General features: G+C 36.4%; 2 protein-coding genes across 2 annotated transcripts; one reads left to right on the top strand and one right to left on the bottom strand.

Moving 5' to 3' along the window:
- Positions 1-9783: 9783 nt before the first annotated feature.
- LOC106627805 (dynein regulatory complex subunit 2) lies at positions 9784-15395 on the top strand. Its single transcript, XM_070108488.1, has 7 exons — positions 9784-10040; positions 10132-10384; positions 10530-10753; positions 13143-13535; positions 13599-13906; positions 13972-13984; positions 14858-15395. Exons 1-7 carry the CDS (start codon positions 9906-9908, stop codon positions 15305-15307), a joined length of 1776 nt encoding a protein of 591 aa, XP_069964589.1. The 5' UTR covers positions 9784-9905; the 3' UTR covers positions 15308-15395.
- On the bottom strand, positions 11688-12904 carry Obp59a (Odorant-binding protein 59a). Its single transcript, XM_036368440.2, is given in 3 exon segments — positions 11688-12017; positions 12088-12870; positions 12872-12904. Coding segments are annotated over 3 exon segments (1053 nt in total). The 3' UTR covers positions 11688-11780.
- Positions 15396-16361: the final 966 nt, after the last annotated feature.

Genomic DNA, 16361 nt, shown 5'->3' with positions numbered 1-16361 from the left:
TAAATACAAGTACCCACTTTACAAGTAACGAATATCGAACTGTATGAGCTGAAGAACAACAAAACAACACCAGCAAAAATAACATTAGTTGTTATAGCAAGAGTGTTGGGTAAATAAAAATCCAGCCAGCGGCATATAAATAAATGCGAGAGAAATTTGTTAGCAAAACTGCCGGAAGCAGAATTCCTCTAAGAAAATTATTGCAGCGCTAAGGAGTATAATTTCAACAACAGCAAAAACAACAACAACAAAGCGAAGGCAAAGCAAATTCCAAAAGTGGAAATAAAGCAGCTGCAATAACTAAGGAGCATTTCGAACAGCTGCAACTGACAATAATAAGCTTGTTCAAGGCTTGCGCTTGTGTGCGGATGTGTTCTCTCTATGCGGGTGCAAGCTGTACAAATGTCGCTCATACCACACGTAGCACCATATTCAGTAGATGGTTTGGAAGCTGAGCAAGGCAGCTAATGAGAAATGTGTTAGTGAAATGAAGAGGAAATTTAGCAGCGAACAAACAAAAAAAAAAACACCAGCTGGCAACGCTTAATAAGTGGGCATTGAAATGGAATTTAGTAGCTGACCACACTTGATGATGTGGCCGATTTGAAAAATTCACTCAATTTAGAGTAAAGTATTTTTGTGTTTTTTCTACTTCTTCTTCTTTGCTCTTCTTCCAGTAAACAGCCAAATGCACTTAAGCCTAATAAATTTCATGCCGCACCATAAAAATAATTCCAAATTTAGTGGTAATAATTTGAGAAAGTGCTAAGACGGCAACACAGGCCAACAAGGAAGCACACACACAGACCAGGCTTATAAGCAAGCCGCTGTAACCGAAACTGCCGCTTTAACCGAAACTGCCGCTGTAACCGAAACTGCCTACATCCAGCAGCCGAGCAGGCAACCGAACATAAAACAGTCGGGGCTGCAACTGAGTAACGGTTGTTTGTGCATTTCTTCGCTCGTTTGGCGCTCTGTGCCCGAGAAAAGCGCACATAAAGCACAGCCAAGCTGCGATGGCCGCAAGCGGCAATAATAAACACAACAACAACGCAACGCTGCGGCGAAAGAAATAAATACACAAACGAAAGCACATAAAGAAATGTTGATTGCATTGGCAACAAGCAGCAACACAACGCTGTTTACTGCTACTACAACAACACTGTTAACAGCAACAACAACACTTTAACAACAACAGCAATAATACTAACAAAAGCAGCAACACTGCTTACAACAACAGCACAACTAAAGCTTCAGTGCTTTATGTGTGCGAATTCTCAGCTCAAAGCCGCAGCAAAAAGACAGCAAAAAAAATGTATAAATTGCCAAATACCGTCTGGGCAGCAAACGCATGTGATTTCGTGCATTAGGAAATGCTAACCTCAAAAAAAAAATGAGAAGAAAATGAATATGCAAGCAAAAAAAAAGCAAAAATATTTGCTGTTGCTTCCTTTGTCTCATATTTCTTTTGCAACGCCTTGCAATCATACATTTGCGAAATTGAAATTTTAATCAAATAAAGAGCGCTGCAATGCTCCGCACTGTTCATAGCGATCTCTCATTGGATATGTGTTGTGCATTTTGACCAAAGGCATTCATTTGTTGCTTCTAAATTTGAAGAAAGGCAGCAATTTTTATTCATAATGACTAATAAAAGAAAGATAGAATTTAAGTTGTACTGGGACATTAAGGTTTTGATTGATTGTTTTAAGGATAGTTTTTCTAATTGTCAAGTTCCTCAATCCAATTGGGGTCAATTTTAGTATTCTTTACTTTGACGATTTTGTAACGAAAGTCTTAAAAATAGTTTTGGGAGAGCTTAAAGGTGCTATCATAATGTTCCACATAGAGATTTCGACCTTCAAAATTTACTCATAATTTCGTAAAACGATTAATTACAAAGAGTGTCTTAAACTTAACGTTACATATCCCCAAAACTGTATCGATATAATTTGGACACCAAAAGTTCGCCCACAATGATGATAAGTGATGGCTTAACGGAGCCATTAAAAACACTACTCAGTATTGACGGCACAGCAACTTTTTTTATGAACGTGAAAACTTGTCGATTCCTCAGGATTATGACAAATATGCATCAACATTAGTTTCATAACTATCCCTCTAATCTCCATACACATATTTATATAATGTGTTATGAAAAATTTAACGTAATCCAATGTGATCTAGTACTCAAAACTAACCTCACATATCGAAGAACAACATAACTTTGAAATATCACTTTTGTAGTTATAAAACATATTAAATATGAGCTAAACTGCGAAAAAACACTACATTTTCAACTATTTTAATACAATTCTTTGTAATCGCCTTAAAACTAGGCTCCTAAGCCAATACAAGCATGCCAACGCCTAAACGAATTTTATATACACTTGTTCTAAGTTTCGGCTGGGATGACCTTTCAGTGCCTTCGGCGAATTTTGTAGAAATATTGAGATCATCTACTGTCTCTCTCATACCAACACGACGATTTCTTTAACTCCTCAAAATCATTAACAGTGGTGGATGGAGGCCTTGCATGAGTCAAGTTTTCGACGACTTAATAACATTTCCAAATAATTTGTACCTCTCAAATAATTGTGTTCGTGATAAAGTAGACTCCCCAAAATATTTCTGCAAAATTCTCAACGGAATAAGAAGCTGTGATTCCATTTTCAACACAAAATTTCCAGCATTTCTACATGAATTGTCTCATAAATTGGTGAAACGTTACCAAATTTTTCTTTTATATAGGGCCAATAACTTTAAAGTGAGAGCAAAACCCATAAGCGTGTCTTAACGTTTTTGGATTTTGTTATGGCACTTGCAGGCTGTTATATACTTTTTATCGATAACGGTACCTTAGTTTTGTATTACAGTGTTTTTAAGCCAGGAAAATTTACGTGATTTCAACCCAATGTGTGACCAACGCCCAGCTTAGGAAAATCTCCTTACTACTCAGGTGAAATTTAGAAGCTCTTATGCACCCAATATTTTTGTCATGCTAAAATTATTACTTGAGAAACTACTTACATACTTGTTTCGGAAATCAACTAAGCGAAAATCATTTAAGCACAAAAAAATACCAAAGTGTTGTTAGGGATAAAAAAAATGCTCCGTTAGTGTAATAAAATATCAAGTTTCCAAAAAGTTTGCCATTGCAAAACTCTCTAATTTCATGAAGATGAGTTTCATTCAATTCATTTTTTTTTTCTTTTTCTTCTTTAATAAATTGAACTATTATGAGACAAATTTAAAATATTTTTCGTAATTTTCAAACATCTTTAAAAGTACGCATTATAAATTACAAGCTCCGATTGCAGAATTGTCATCTGTGTGAGCTTCGAAAATTTATCGAGTCGCCCATGTTTCTATTTCGATTACATTTAAATATATTTTTCAAAGTAGCGACTGTTCGCAAAATATTTTATACCCTCAATGACATTTGACATTCCAGATGAAAAATAATTTCAATTTAATACTCCAACAATTAGTTAAGAAACGCGGACCTGAACAGTTAAATTGAAGAAGAAAAAGAGGACATTCTAGCAAAGACTTTGTGATTTGACGTCATTCTAGCAAAGACTTTGTAATCTGTACCTGTCAGAATATTTCGTCAGCTTTCATAAACTGATATATTTTGGACATAAAAAATTTTACTGCTATGAGAAATTGTATATAATATAATATAGGCAATATAACTATGCTCTCAAGTTCAAGTTTACCTAAGACAATAGTACCGTTATTCATGACTTCAGACCTTTCCTTAAAATACCTCCATTACGTGTGTGGTATGTAATCCTAAACTCGTCTAGCCGAAAATCGTATTTTTGTTTTTTTGTTTCTACCATTATAATTTTACAAATATCTTACGTTTTTTCTTACAATTCACCGCCACTTGCTTTCGACCATAAAAGCCATTAATGTGTTGAAAACTTGAAATTTATGCTTTACCTTATGGCCTGGCTGGGATACCGGTTGTATGACAACGGCGGGCATCGATGTGTGCGTACCAAACTCAATATATTTAGTTTTCTTTTTCACTATTATTCAAGCGTCTGTGAGTGTGTGTGTTATTTGTGTTTTGATTACACGCTCAAATTGCTTCTATGATTGTGCATCCTCACAGTGCATTTGCGCGCCAAAGCTGTGGAAAAGTGGAAAAGGTGCGAATTTTCTTGGAATCCTTGTAATCGCTACGCTGATTGCTCCTCCGACGATGGCGCTTGGTCGTGGTTATCGCCGGCGTGAAAGTAGTTAGTCTTAGGGCAAGCCAAAATTTATATATCTGTGTGTTTATATACCATATATATTGGCTGCAGTCGTTATGTTCGGTGTTGGTGGGTTAACACCTGCAATTGCAGTTGCATGGCTTTCTTTATTGTTTGATAAGCTCACGCTTGTTTAATGTGCGATGGTAGCGTGGTAACAGCGCCGCTATCTATAGTTTAATGGTGTCTGAAACTCTCTGATTGCTTTTGTTTTGTTGAGACACGTAAGTGATGTGGTAGGTTAGATATAGGCAGATTTAGTTATCTTTTAAGGAAACATTCTTTTTTAAAATTATATTTTTAGAAATATGTTGGCAGTTTTAATATACCATTTAGTTTTAAAATCCGCTCTTCCTATTGAGATCCTCAGCATTACTCTTAAATGTAGGCAACGCTCTTTTTGTCCTTACTATCTAAATAAAAACGTTGCCTACATTTAGGCACCAAAATTGCATGTCGGAAACCACAAAAAGATATTATTATTTTAGCAGAGAATTTATTCTAGTCAACTATTATGTTGTTTGAACCAAACAAGTATGCGAAAAATATTTTAATGAATTAAAAAAGTGTTTAAATAAAAAAAATGTTTTATAAAAATATATAAAAAATATAATTGGTTAAGAAACTGTAAAAATTTCACAAACATTTTTTAACCCACCAGAAAGTCACCTATTCAAAGTAAATTTTCTTTCCCGTAGCCATTTCACGCATTTACTTATATCTGAGAACATAACATATATCATATTTTAAGCCTTTCTCAAATTCACACGCGTCGTTATGCCTTTATGGCTTTTATAATACACCTCAGTGCCAGTCGATCTCTCTCCACAGCATTGCCAAAGATTTTCACATAATTTCTGCAAACTTTTGCGTCTTCAAGATACTATCGCTTACTGCACAAATGTCAAGCCATCAAGTGTACATAGAAACGCACTTGAGCTTGGAGCGTTTTACTCATTTTGTGAGTAGTCGATGATTAGGGAATATGAAAATACTTTAAAACGCACCAAGACAGCAATTTAGTTTTTTTGTGGAAGGATATTTGTATGTCTCTCTTTCTTTTTATTGCTGGTAAGTAAAAGTCATAAGTAAGAGCGCTTCCGAGAGAAATGAGTGTGGAGCCAAAACTATTGCGAGGGTATGGGAATAGTTAAATAAGAAAATGTTAGGTATAATTTCAGCCATAATTCCTTAGATATCAGGATTTTAAAACATTTATACATAAATTTTTTTAGAGTATTTCAATTAAAGTTATTGCTTTTTATTTTTTTAGTATTGCACCAAAATATAGGCAATATTTGATACAAATTTTTCATTGTTAGTTTATATTACTATGCCAAATATTGCCTACATTTAGGATGTTATTTAACTGAAGTAAACAAAACCGGAAGTTTAAAACTACATATTTAAAAATAGCTTTTAATTTTAGTTTCTTATCTTTCTTAATTATTTTTAACATATCTAAATCTATGTATACTTTGAAGAATATTTTTTAACAGAAAGCTTATATCTGATTTTTTTTTAGTTTTAATTGACTTATGCTTATTTATGTTCTCTTACTCATATAAAATAGCTTCGCCTTATTGAAATTAAATACATATTATATATTCTTATCTATATTTAAATTTATTTGATATCATCCTAATCATATGCAACAGTTTCCTTACTTTTTTCATGCTATAGAACGAGGCTTTTGAAAATATCTCTTCCACGTTTTTGAAAACTTCTAATGCCCCTTAAATGTGTCTTGTTTAAGTCAATGTTAACATACTTTGTTTGGTCTCAGCAATGATGGCCTACCTTTAGAAAACTTGTTTTCACGGCTTGAGGCCAACTCTAAAAGAATGAAAGGGAGTCACACTGGTGAAAGCAGGAACTGGCTGCTGACAGGCACCTCTATTCCGATCTATACATTACTTCATTTAGAAAGCAAATAACATTTTTTGGTATAAGTACGGTGGCGACAGTCCTAAATTTTTAAAGTCAATCCATATAAGAGCTAAAAGACTCTGCTAAGCCAACAAAATGATATTCAAAAAATATTTCCCTCACGTTTTTAATTTAATTATATTTACATATGAAAAACGTAATGTCGCATAAATTTTTTCTCTTTATGTCTATAGATGTTACTTCTAGACCAAGCAGTTTTAACTTTTATTACTGCCAAAAATATTTTTCACTCATTTTCATTTCGTTTCGTTACTAAAAAAACTACCTGAATAAGCTTTACGACAGAAAAATGTTCAATATGCCACAAATCGTAAGCATACGCTTAGAAAAATACCACTTTTACTAAACGAATGTGCCCGCACAAATTGTAGCATAGGGATATTTTCGTAAGCACCAACATACGTCAGCAAGCAAGCATACTTGTAGGTGCCTGTGTTATACACGTAGGTGTTTGAGGGTGTGTGTATGAGTGCATGTAGTGTGCGCATTAGTGTTGGCCATATTATCCTCGAGCACAAATCAAATCAACTAAATTGCCTTAGATTATGGCAGCATCAAGAGACTTTTATCCAGTCAGACGGCAAGTCGCCTGTGAGTATGCTACATATTTGCAGACAATACAAAACGAGACAGCGTACATTTATACATGAGTGATTGAGGGTGTATATAAATATATGTATATATACAGACACCCATATGCGACGCATCATTTCCAACATAAAAATTAGATTTCGCACCAACGCACAAAGCGGAGTAAGCACAACGTGCGAAGATGATGGAATCAGGCAAATGAAAATAAGAAAAATTAAACTCCGAAAGAAAGACAACTCAAGATGGGGCGTGAATCGGCGGTGACTGCACAAACGGTTGTAAGGAAACGGTAAATGAGAAAAGCAAAATAAAAATTGGTTATGAGTTTCGCGCACTTATGAGTGCTGTCACCCACATGCATACAAGATAGCAACAACATTTTTCAAACACACACCAACCCCTCCGCCTTTAGCGCTTGTACACGCACCAGAAACGTTGTAAATGTTTTCGGCTTCCTTTCTTCTTGGCAAAAGAAGTCGCAAAAAATCGCTTTCAATTTACTTCAACATGGCAATGAGGGCAATAAATGGCAAAGAGGCTAAAAATAAAAATAAAGACAACAACAATGCAATCATGTGTGGCATAAACAAGCCAAACGTTGCGCTCGTCGACGTTACGCACACGTAGACACGCACGGAGGGGCGTCTCGCACGCAAAGTGTTGCATTGAGAAATGACAGCAATCTTGACGGCAAAGCTTTTGACAGTCACAACAACAATAATAATAACAACAAGTGCCACAATAACAGCAGCCACTGTTGTTGCCTTCAAAGCAGAATCAGTCAGCCAAACCGAGTTAGCCTGCGGAGCGATTCACCGTCTGCCGTCTCGATATCGTTTACTTCGCTCCTTTTTGCTCTTTTTGCGCTATGCAGCGCCTAACCGCTTGCTTGGCAGTGACGGTCCGCACATCTATCAGCGTCCACGGCAGCGTCAACCCACATTTTTCATCTGCTTTGCTTTGCTGCTGACGAGAAGGGCTGCGGCAACACTCGCTCTCTCTGAATATGTTTGTAAGCAGCGGCACCTACAGCAACACGCGCGAGAAATGTGCAAAAACAAAATCAACACATTGCGCTGAAATGACGAGCAGCAGGCTTCAAGATCTGTTGTGCTGTATTTCGTGTGTGCATTTCTACAGCTGCGTGCAAAATAACAAAATATTGTCGGTTTTTCAATTTCGAAAAATTAGTTTTATTTTTATACAACTTAGTTTTGATGGCTTCATATGTGTGCGCACTCAATACAAGCGTGGTGTTGTTGTTGCTGCACTTGACGCGTACAAATTTAACCTTGGCAATTGCGCTTGAGTGCACATCCGCGACTATTACGCTGACAGACAGCAATTCGTTTTATCGTGAAGTAGGAGGGGTTAAAGAGTATTAAAAAATAAATAACTGAGTTACGAGACAAATACAGTAAAAAAATAAAAAAACAAAAAACGTTGTCTTCGAAGATTGCATACAAGAACTTGATTTTGGATCGGTCGGTTTGTATGACAGCTATATGCTATAGTGGTCCGATCTAAATAACATGTTCAGAGATTATAGGGTTGCCTGGAACAGCAATCTATGCCAAATTTCGGAAAGATATGTTCTCAAATGACAAAGTTTCCTATACTAGGAGTTGATTTTGGTCGATCGGTTTGTATGTCAGCTGATCTGACAAATGAGCAGCTTCTTGAGAAGAAAAATGGAAAAATTTAGATATGTTGGTATCTCAAAAACTTAAGGAATAGTTTGTTTATATACAGACAGACAGAGAGACGGACAGGCAGACGGACGTAGCTAAAGCGACTCAAATCGGCACGCTGATCATTTATATAGATACTTAAAGGGGTAAGTAAACATCGGATAAGTTAGCAAAAATTTTAGTTTTCGACAAATCCAACTTGACAGTGCATACAGTGTTACATTATTATGCAGCTCCGTTTTTTATGCAGTCAATCCAAACCCCACCAGAGCGAATTTCCATGAAGTGTATGCCAAAGCAATTTCGACGATATTGATTCAAGCTGGGAAAAACCGAATTAGTGCGATATAAGTATTTGAAAATTGTGGATGAAGTCAATGTGGAAATAGCGAAACTTAGTGTCCAGTGGGTCAAAATTCGAAAATGAAAGATCTCAGTCTAATTTGTCCCTATCTTCCACATATATGTTATATAGTGCCTTCTACACCTTGAATTACTTGACACCATATTGGCAAGTCCGTGATGGAGAAAGAGATGTGATTGCAATGCAAGGCACAATTATACTTATGGCTGCAGAGGGTATGTGGGCGTTAGTTTCAAAAAATTAGCATAGAAATAGACATAAACACTCAAGCCTATTTTACCTCAGCTACAATAATTATTGCTGTATCCACAGGTATTGAAATTGTCGGTTGACTAGCTATAGGTACACAATTAAATTATTCTCCAGCTATGTTGTGAACAAAAATTGTTGTTAGATCATACGTACATGCACGCCATTAATAGTAATATAACATTGTCGTAAAAATTGTTTAATAGTCGTTCTCTGCCTTTTCTATATTCCAACTAAGTAATATAGTGACAGTGTTGCTTATTCGGCCTCAGTCTTTGTAGGGCCTCATGATACTGGCTATTACGTTACAGTGCTGACACATGATCTTAAAGAAAACTTTGCCCTGTATTATGACGAATTCTCACGTTCAACCAATCATTTAAATTTTCACATATGATTAATTTTGTCGATTTTCAGAAAAACCGTTTTTTTGAATAAAAATGAAACAAAATCATCAATAATTCCTAAATATTTTCTCAAACTACAAAACTAATTAATATTATGTTTTGCCACTATGCACATAAGTAAGTGACATAGCATATATTTGTATGTATATTACCAAGGTAACACAATAAAAATGTCATGGTATCCTGCCATCTATTTGCTTTGGGGAAATCAACAAATATCAGCCTAACAACGCAGCAGTTGAAGATAGCAAAGCGCTAAATAACTTAGACAACAAAGCACAGTAGAATTCACAAGAAATTGTAGTGCTGAGAATTTTGCAGCCAAAAACTCAAAAAATTTTACAACAAAAGCTTCTTGCACTGAAAAATATAAATATTTAATAAAATGGGCAAGAAAAGTAAAGCGAATAAATTGGCGAAAATGTCGGAGGAGGAGCGGGCGCGTTATATGCAAATGCGTGCCGATATAGAGGAGGAAGCGCGACGCCGCAAAGTACAGCTCATATCGCTCTTCATGAAGGTGCGTCCCAAAAATTATTTGAAAATCTGAAAATTTCCAATACAGTAAATAATCCCTTTTGAATGCTTTCTTGCTATTATTTGTGCTGTAGAATAAACTCAAGAAGGAGGAGGCCTTCGGTCGCCTGAATATGGCGAAAATCAATCAGGAATGGCGTTCCATCTTGCGTCAGGTGAAAGTGCAGGAGCTGCGCAAAGATATGGTAGAATTGCAGAAATTCTTTCAAGAGCGTCTAGATCGTAAAGATGGTGTCATAAAGCGTTTACTCAACGATATCGATATAGCTGAGGACATGTACTCGACGCTGCAGCAGTCACATATGGAAAATGTTAACAAGATGATTGGTAGGAATAGTGCATAGATAAAATAAAATAATAAGCGTATATAAAGACCCCCCCAAAACTTTATAACTTTACTTTCACTGGCATACGATTTCTTGAATTATAAACCAATCATTGAATAATAAATTTTCCCAACTATGTTTTAAAGGCATCCAACAACAACGTATGCAGTTCTTCAAAGATACTTATGAACAAAATAAAACTGCTGTTCTTGAAGAATACAGTCAAGATTTTGCCGAGTTTCAAGAAAAACGTCTAAAAGCTTTGGATGAATTGGAATGTGTTAAATATCAACTGGAAGATGATAGTGAAAAGCGCGCAATGGAAAGAGAGGAGAGACATTTGCAGCAATTGGACGACTTGAAGAGTGAGGTAAGAAATTTATAATATTTGTCTCCGTCTATAAAGCGAAGTATTTACTATCTTTAATTAAGAATGTTGTTTTGATCAAGATGGCAGTTTCTAGCTATTCTCATGTTTTACTTCCTTTGAATGATTTTTCAGAGTAATAATCATGTTCATGATGAGTTTAAAAACTTATCATTATTATTAAGCATTTCTACGGAAAAGTAGAAAAAACCTTTATAAGCTTAAAGCTCTCATTGTAAGCTCTGAATATCTCGCAAATTGAGAGCACTGACTACTCGATATCACTTATATTGTTGTATGAGTGTGAAGATTTGAATATTGCTTCAAAAATAAACCGATTGTGCAAACTCGTAACTTTTTATAGGAAGTGGGCAAAATTTCATAAATTCCGTCAGAGCATTCATATTTTCGGCCCAATTGACTTTTTAGTTCACTTCAGCTTAGTTTTAAGCTGAGGAAGATCCGCAGATCGCCCGCAGAAACTACAACTGTCAATTTCAAAGCTACGAATATTCTTGCTCTAATCGTCGTCTAACATTTTAATAAAAAATTGTATTGATTCGTAAAATCGTGAGAACATTACTTCTTTTATAAGGCACCCTATGTATGTTAATAACAATTTCCTCATCTCCTTGCATCCCTCAACTTCGAAAGAGAGGGGCAGAGAGAACTTTAGTTTTAACGAAGTACTTATGTCAAAATAATGAGGTGCACGAAGATTAGCTTAAATATTTCGACGACAACAAGAACAGTTTTGGGTAAACAATAAAAGCAGCTTCATTACCATTTAAGGAACTAAATCAGTAATTTTCGGCTTTCACGCTAAACAGTTAAGAGTTCGTGAAGCCCTCTATGATTGATTCAGGCATCTTCTATGGAATTTCGAGAACTTTTTAGCGAGGCAAGACATTTTAGAAGAGAAAAATAGTTATCCAAATGAGTTTGCTAAATTCTTTTTATAGCTTTGCTGATTCTAAAACAAGCTTCCCGACATTAACCACATCTAAACATTTCATCATCTTAACATAATTCAATTGAAAACCACATTGAACTCCTGCCAATCGTCACAATTCACTTTAGCATATTCGGTCATGCAATTGATGAGATCACGTGAGTAGTGGCATTTGTCCCGTTTACGCTGTGTTTCCAAATAGTGGAAGCAATCCTGTATGGTGTCGGTATAGAAGTTGCGCAGCTCACGATCACGTAGATCACGTGTTAGACCATACTGCACCTTATAGCGATCCGGATAGTCGTCGGTGTTGAGCTTGAGAATGAAAAACACCAACAAAAATTTATATATCTGCCTTTTTAGCATAACTTCTTGATCCACCTACCATATTCAACTCTTCCAAGAAGCAATGCACTACGCAAGCAACATCGGCTGTGTCATTTTTTCCATTTCTGTTGTTATTATTATTATTATTATTGGAATTATTTTGATTGAAACCGCGTTGACTGTTGCCACTGCCGCCATTGCCACCCGAATTGCGACCACCAGTGTTAGCGCCACTATTACCATTACGATTTCCACCATCGCCATTGCCGCCGCTGCCACCTCTATTACCGTTGCCATCATTATTATCGTAGCGGCCGCCATTATTATTTGAGGAGGTTGAAGAAGCCGATCTATTGTTATCCGAACGGTTATTTTGCTGTCGATCACGACTGCGTTGTTGCAATACATTACGATCGCGATCGTAATTACCATTATTGTTGTTATAATTGTTATTATTGTAGTTGTTGTTATTTGGATTATTAGCATTACCATAATATTGATCAACATTATCGTCGTAATCATAATTATAATCATAACGTGAATTGCCGCCATGCTGTGGCCCGAAATTCGATTGATGTAACGGTCCGTAAGGATGATTATGATTGTTGTTGGAACTCATTGATCCTCCACCAATCGGATGCACATTCTCACCGATCTTACGCATACAATTGCGCGTAATGCGTTTTAGCTCCGATTCGGAGGGTCCATCGTCCGTGCGGCACTTCAGCGCATAGCACATAGAACAGTATAGAAAAAGCGCCGTAATCCAGAGATGAACAGACGATAAGCAAACAAGCGATCGCGTCGACATGATCGCGCAACATGTTGCCTGAAGTCACACGTAGGCAACTATTTAAAGCACTTTGAGCGCGCATTATATAAAATATATGCTCAATTTGAGATGATGCTCGTCAATCAAAGTGGCACGCGATCGCCTCAGTGTCGGCGATAAACGATAACTGCGCAGTATTCACAATTGCTTTGCTGTCAGAAACTCTTGGCTGTCAAACAGATAGGTCATAACTAAATTATGACAATAAAACAAAAAAAATGGCTTACCATACACTATGTATTATTCTCCTCTACCTCCCTCCAACTCCTTCTTTCCCGCAGATGCAACTCTATATTGAAAATATCACTAAAAGTGGCGAGGAGAAACTCGAACGTCTGTGGCAGGAATATCAAGATGTGCTCGCCGGTTATATGCGCCACACCGAGAGTTTCTATTCTGAGTATATGGATCTAAAGGAACGTGATCAGGAGAGCGCTAATATAATACGCGATCATTATCATCAAATAGAACGTGCTAGCGATCAGTTAGCTCATCTTAAGCTAGTCTATGCCGACAGCTTGGAGAACAATGAGGTTAAGGTGATATATTTTGTGAAGCTCAGAGATGATCTGCAGCAACGCTTGTCAGAGTCGAAAGCAAATTTTGAGTCTGAATTGAAAACCGATGAGCAGCGTTTCAAACTAATGAGCGTCGTAAGCTACAATGTGCTAAAGGTGAGGGGAAGAAATTTTGTCTTCATGATTTTGGGCTTCAAAATTAAATCTGTCTGATTGCAGCACTTGAAAGGCATCGCAGCTGAAGGTGAAACTCTTCTACAACTGGCATTAGTTTGTCGCAAAAATGAGACAGAGCGAGAACAGTTGTTGCCTTTGGGCTTGCCACCGCTTCCCAAGCCGATGTTTGAGGAGACGCAAACCCAGGAGGAAGTAGAAGAGATAAAGGTTACGGAGCAGCCATCCAAGTTAAAGGAAGTGAGTTTGTTATTACTGTTCTTTCTATTTATTCTATACGTACAGACATCTTTAAATATTGCTTCAAGCTTCATATATTTAAAAAATTGTCGAAGATACGGTAAACATAACTTGTATACGAAAATCTAGACGAATAGTACATAGATCAATTAACTTGTAGTTTTTTTTTTACTTCCAGGATAGATAACTTGGTAGTGATTTGGTAACTCCGAATTGAGTTCAGCCAAGTCCATAGTTCTGTAGATTTTGTTTCTTCATTCTATAAGCTTGTCTTCATTCCAAACATCGGGTGAAAGCGAAATTTTTACCTCCTAATCCGTCTTCTTAGAGATGGAAAATTTGTAGATATAATATAACTTCATTCCCACGAATGAGAAAGCATTCCTAGAGCACATCGAACCGCTAAAACAAAATGGCCTTACAGAAACTTTAATTTTTGAAGAACTGATCCAGAGTCTGTATATTTTCGTGAAGAACATTCGAACATAATGTAAATTCTGTAGATCGTTCCATTAGTACTCTTATAGGTCGATTTCCGAAGCTCACATCGCTAGCGCTTTGTTTTCGTATAACACATTTGCTTAGCAAGTCATTTGGTGGACTGGCTCGGTTTTCAGTAAAACTTAAATATAATATATTATTATGTCTGTTTGGATAAACAAAAGCTCTCTACTTTCTTGCAAGTTTAATATAGTTATTTCAAGGAGATCAACTTGACCAAGAAGCACGAAGGTAACTCAAGAGCTAAGCTATGAATTTATCGCGAAGTAAGGCTATACATGGTGTTGGTTTTACTAACATTTTCATGTATACACATGTATTTTATTATGTGTTACATCGAGTATCAAAAGCTCTATTCTAGACAAAAGCTCTTGCTATTTGAAGGAACGTCGGAAATTGAAAGAAGCCAAAAAGTCTTCCCCAACACGCCCTCACTTTAATCTATTTTTTTGATGTTCGGTAGGAGGTATATCCAGTCTATATAAAAATAGCAAATATTTCTCTCATTAAACCTAAACTCTTATCTTTCCTCTCAAATTTCTATCATTCCATCGCACGAGTAGTACGACTATGCCAATTGGATGTTGATGGAGAACTTCTGGCGTCGTGTCAACAACGCGCGTGTCGATGTGGTCTGCATGAAGCAACAAAAGAAGAAACTGGAAATCGAAAACACCCAACTCAAAGCACAACTGCAGGAGCTATTGATCAATTTGAACTTATGCAACGGTTCTAATCTACATGTCAACGACTATCTTGCCAAGCGACCGAGCAGCATGCGTGTAGATCGTGTGCAACAGCAGCATCTAACCAAAGATCAACGACAAACGAAGTGTTACAGCGCAGCCGAAGCGCGTCGCACTTCAACAACCCCGTGTGACGCCAACAATAAAAGCTTTCGGCGTCCCTTCACCGCTTGCATCGAGGCGAACTTCACCAGCACCGTGCGTACGGCGCGTTTGCTACGCGGTAAGCCGAAACTGGCGAAAATTGAATCGTTTGTGCGGTTTTAATTATTTTATGATTTCTTTTTATTGCCCGCTCGCCTGACATATCATTAATTATGACCGCGCAAGTGGATAATTAATTTTGCCACAGTTAAATAAGTTAACATTTACAAGTAATTTATGGAAAAGTTTAAATTGTCATAAATTATTGTGTGACAGCGTGTATAATATTAATAAAAAAAAAAACACACTAAAAATAATAATATTCAATCAAAAAGTTGTTATCCTTTTATATATCCGCTCGATGATATACAGCTGAATGTGAGCTGTCATAAATTTGGTGGCAATGATTTATTGAAATTGCGAAAATTTTGCATGGAACGTGAGAAATTTGTTGTACACACGTGCGTGTGTGTGTGTGTTGCGTATAGCGGGAGCAAAAACGGCGGAAAACGTGGTATTACCATATTTTTGGTTGATATTTCGCTGTGCCTTTTATTATTGTGAATTAGAATTCTAAAATTTATTTCGTAGTTGTTGCAAGTGTGTGAGAAAAAGAGATAAAGAGAGAATTTGCTGTATTGTACTTAATACCGAATGTGAATAAATGTATATCTATGTCTATCGCTATATGTACACTCATCATATATGTACGTACATATGTCTAGCAAGCCATGACTATGCATTGACAACATTATCCTGTGTCAGACTGCTGAAATGTTGCTCATACGCTATGTCAAACAATATTTTAAAACAAAAACTACCGACAACAAATTAATTTTTGGCGCGGCAACAACAATAAAAATATGCGCGCTGATAGCACCAACTGGCGAACAGACTTATATTCGATTTACCACCATAATGACGTAACTAAAAAAACTAAAAATTTCAGTTTTCAGCTTTTGTATGATTTATAGAGTATCAAAATAAAATAACGGTACTTCTTAAAGCTACTGGTAGTATATTAAATCATATACTTTTTATCCTGCATAAGTTTTCCCAAACCAAAATTATTAAATATGCTTGCCTACACTTTTTTATATTCTCGACTTATGCTTTTCTACCAGTAAACCATCGCTGGTAGTAGCTATACAGTTACTGTGACACTGTCGACATTGAA

This window comes from Bactrocera oleae, chromosome 4 (genome assembly GCF_042242935.1).
Source record: "Bactrocera oleae isolate idBacOlea1 chromosome 4, idBacOlea1, whole genome shotgun sequence".
Taxonomy (NCBI): domain Eukaryota; kingdom Metazoa; phylum Arthropoda; class Insecta; order Diptera; family Tephritidae; genus Bactrocera; species Bactrocera oleae.
This window is presented reverse-complemented; position numbering and strand designations above follow the sequence as displayed.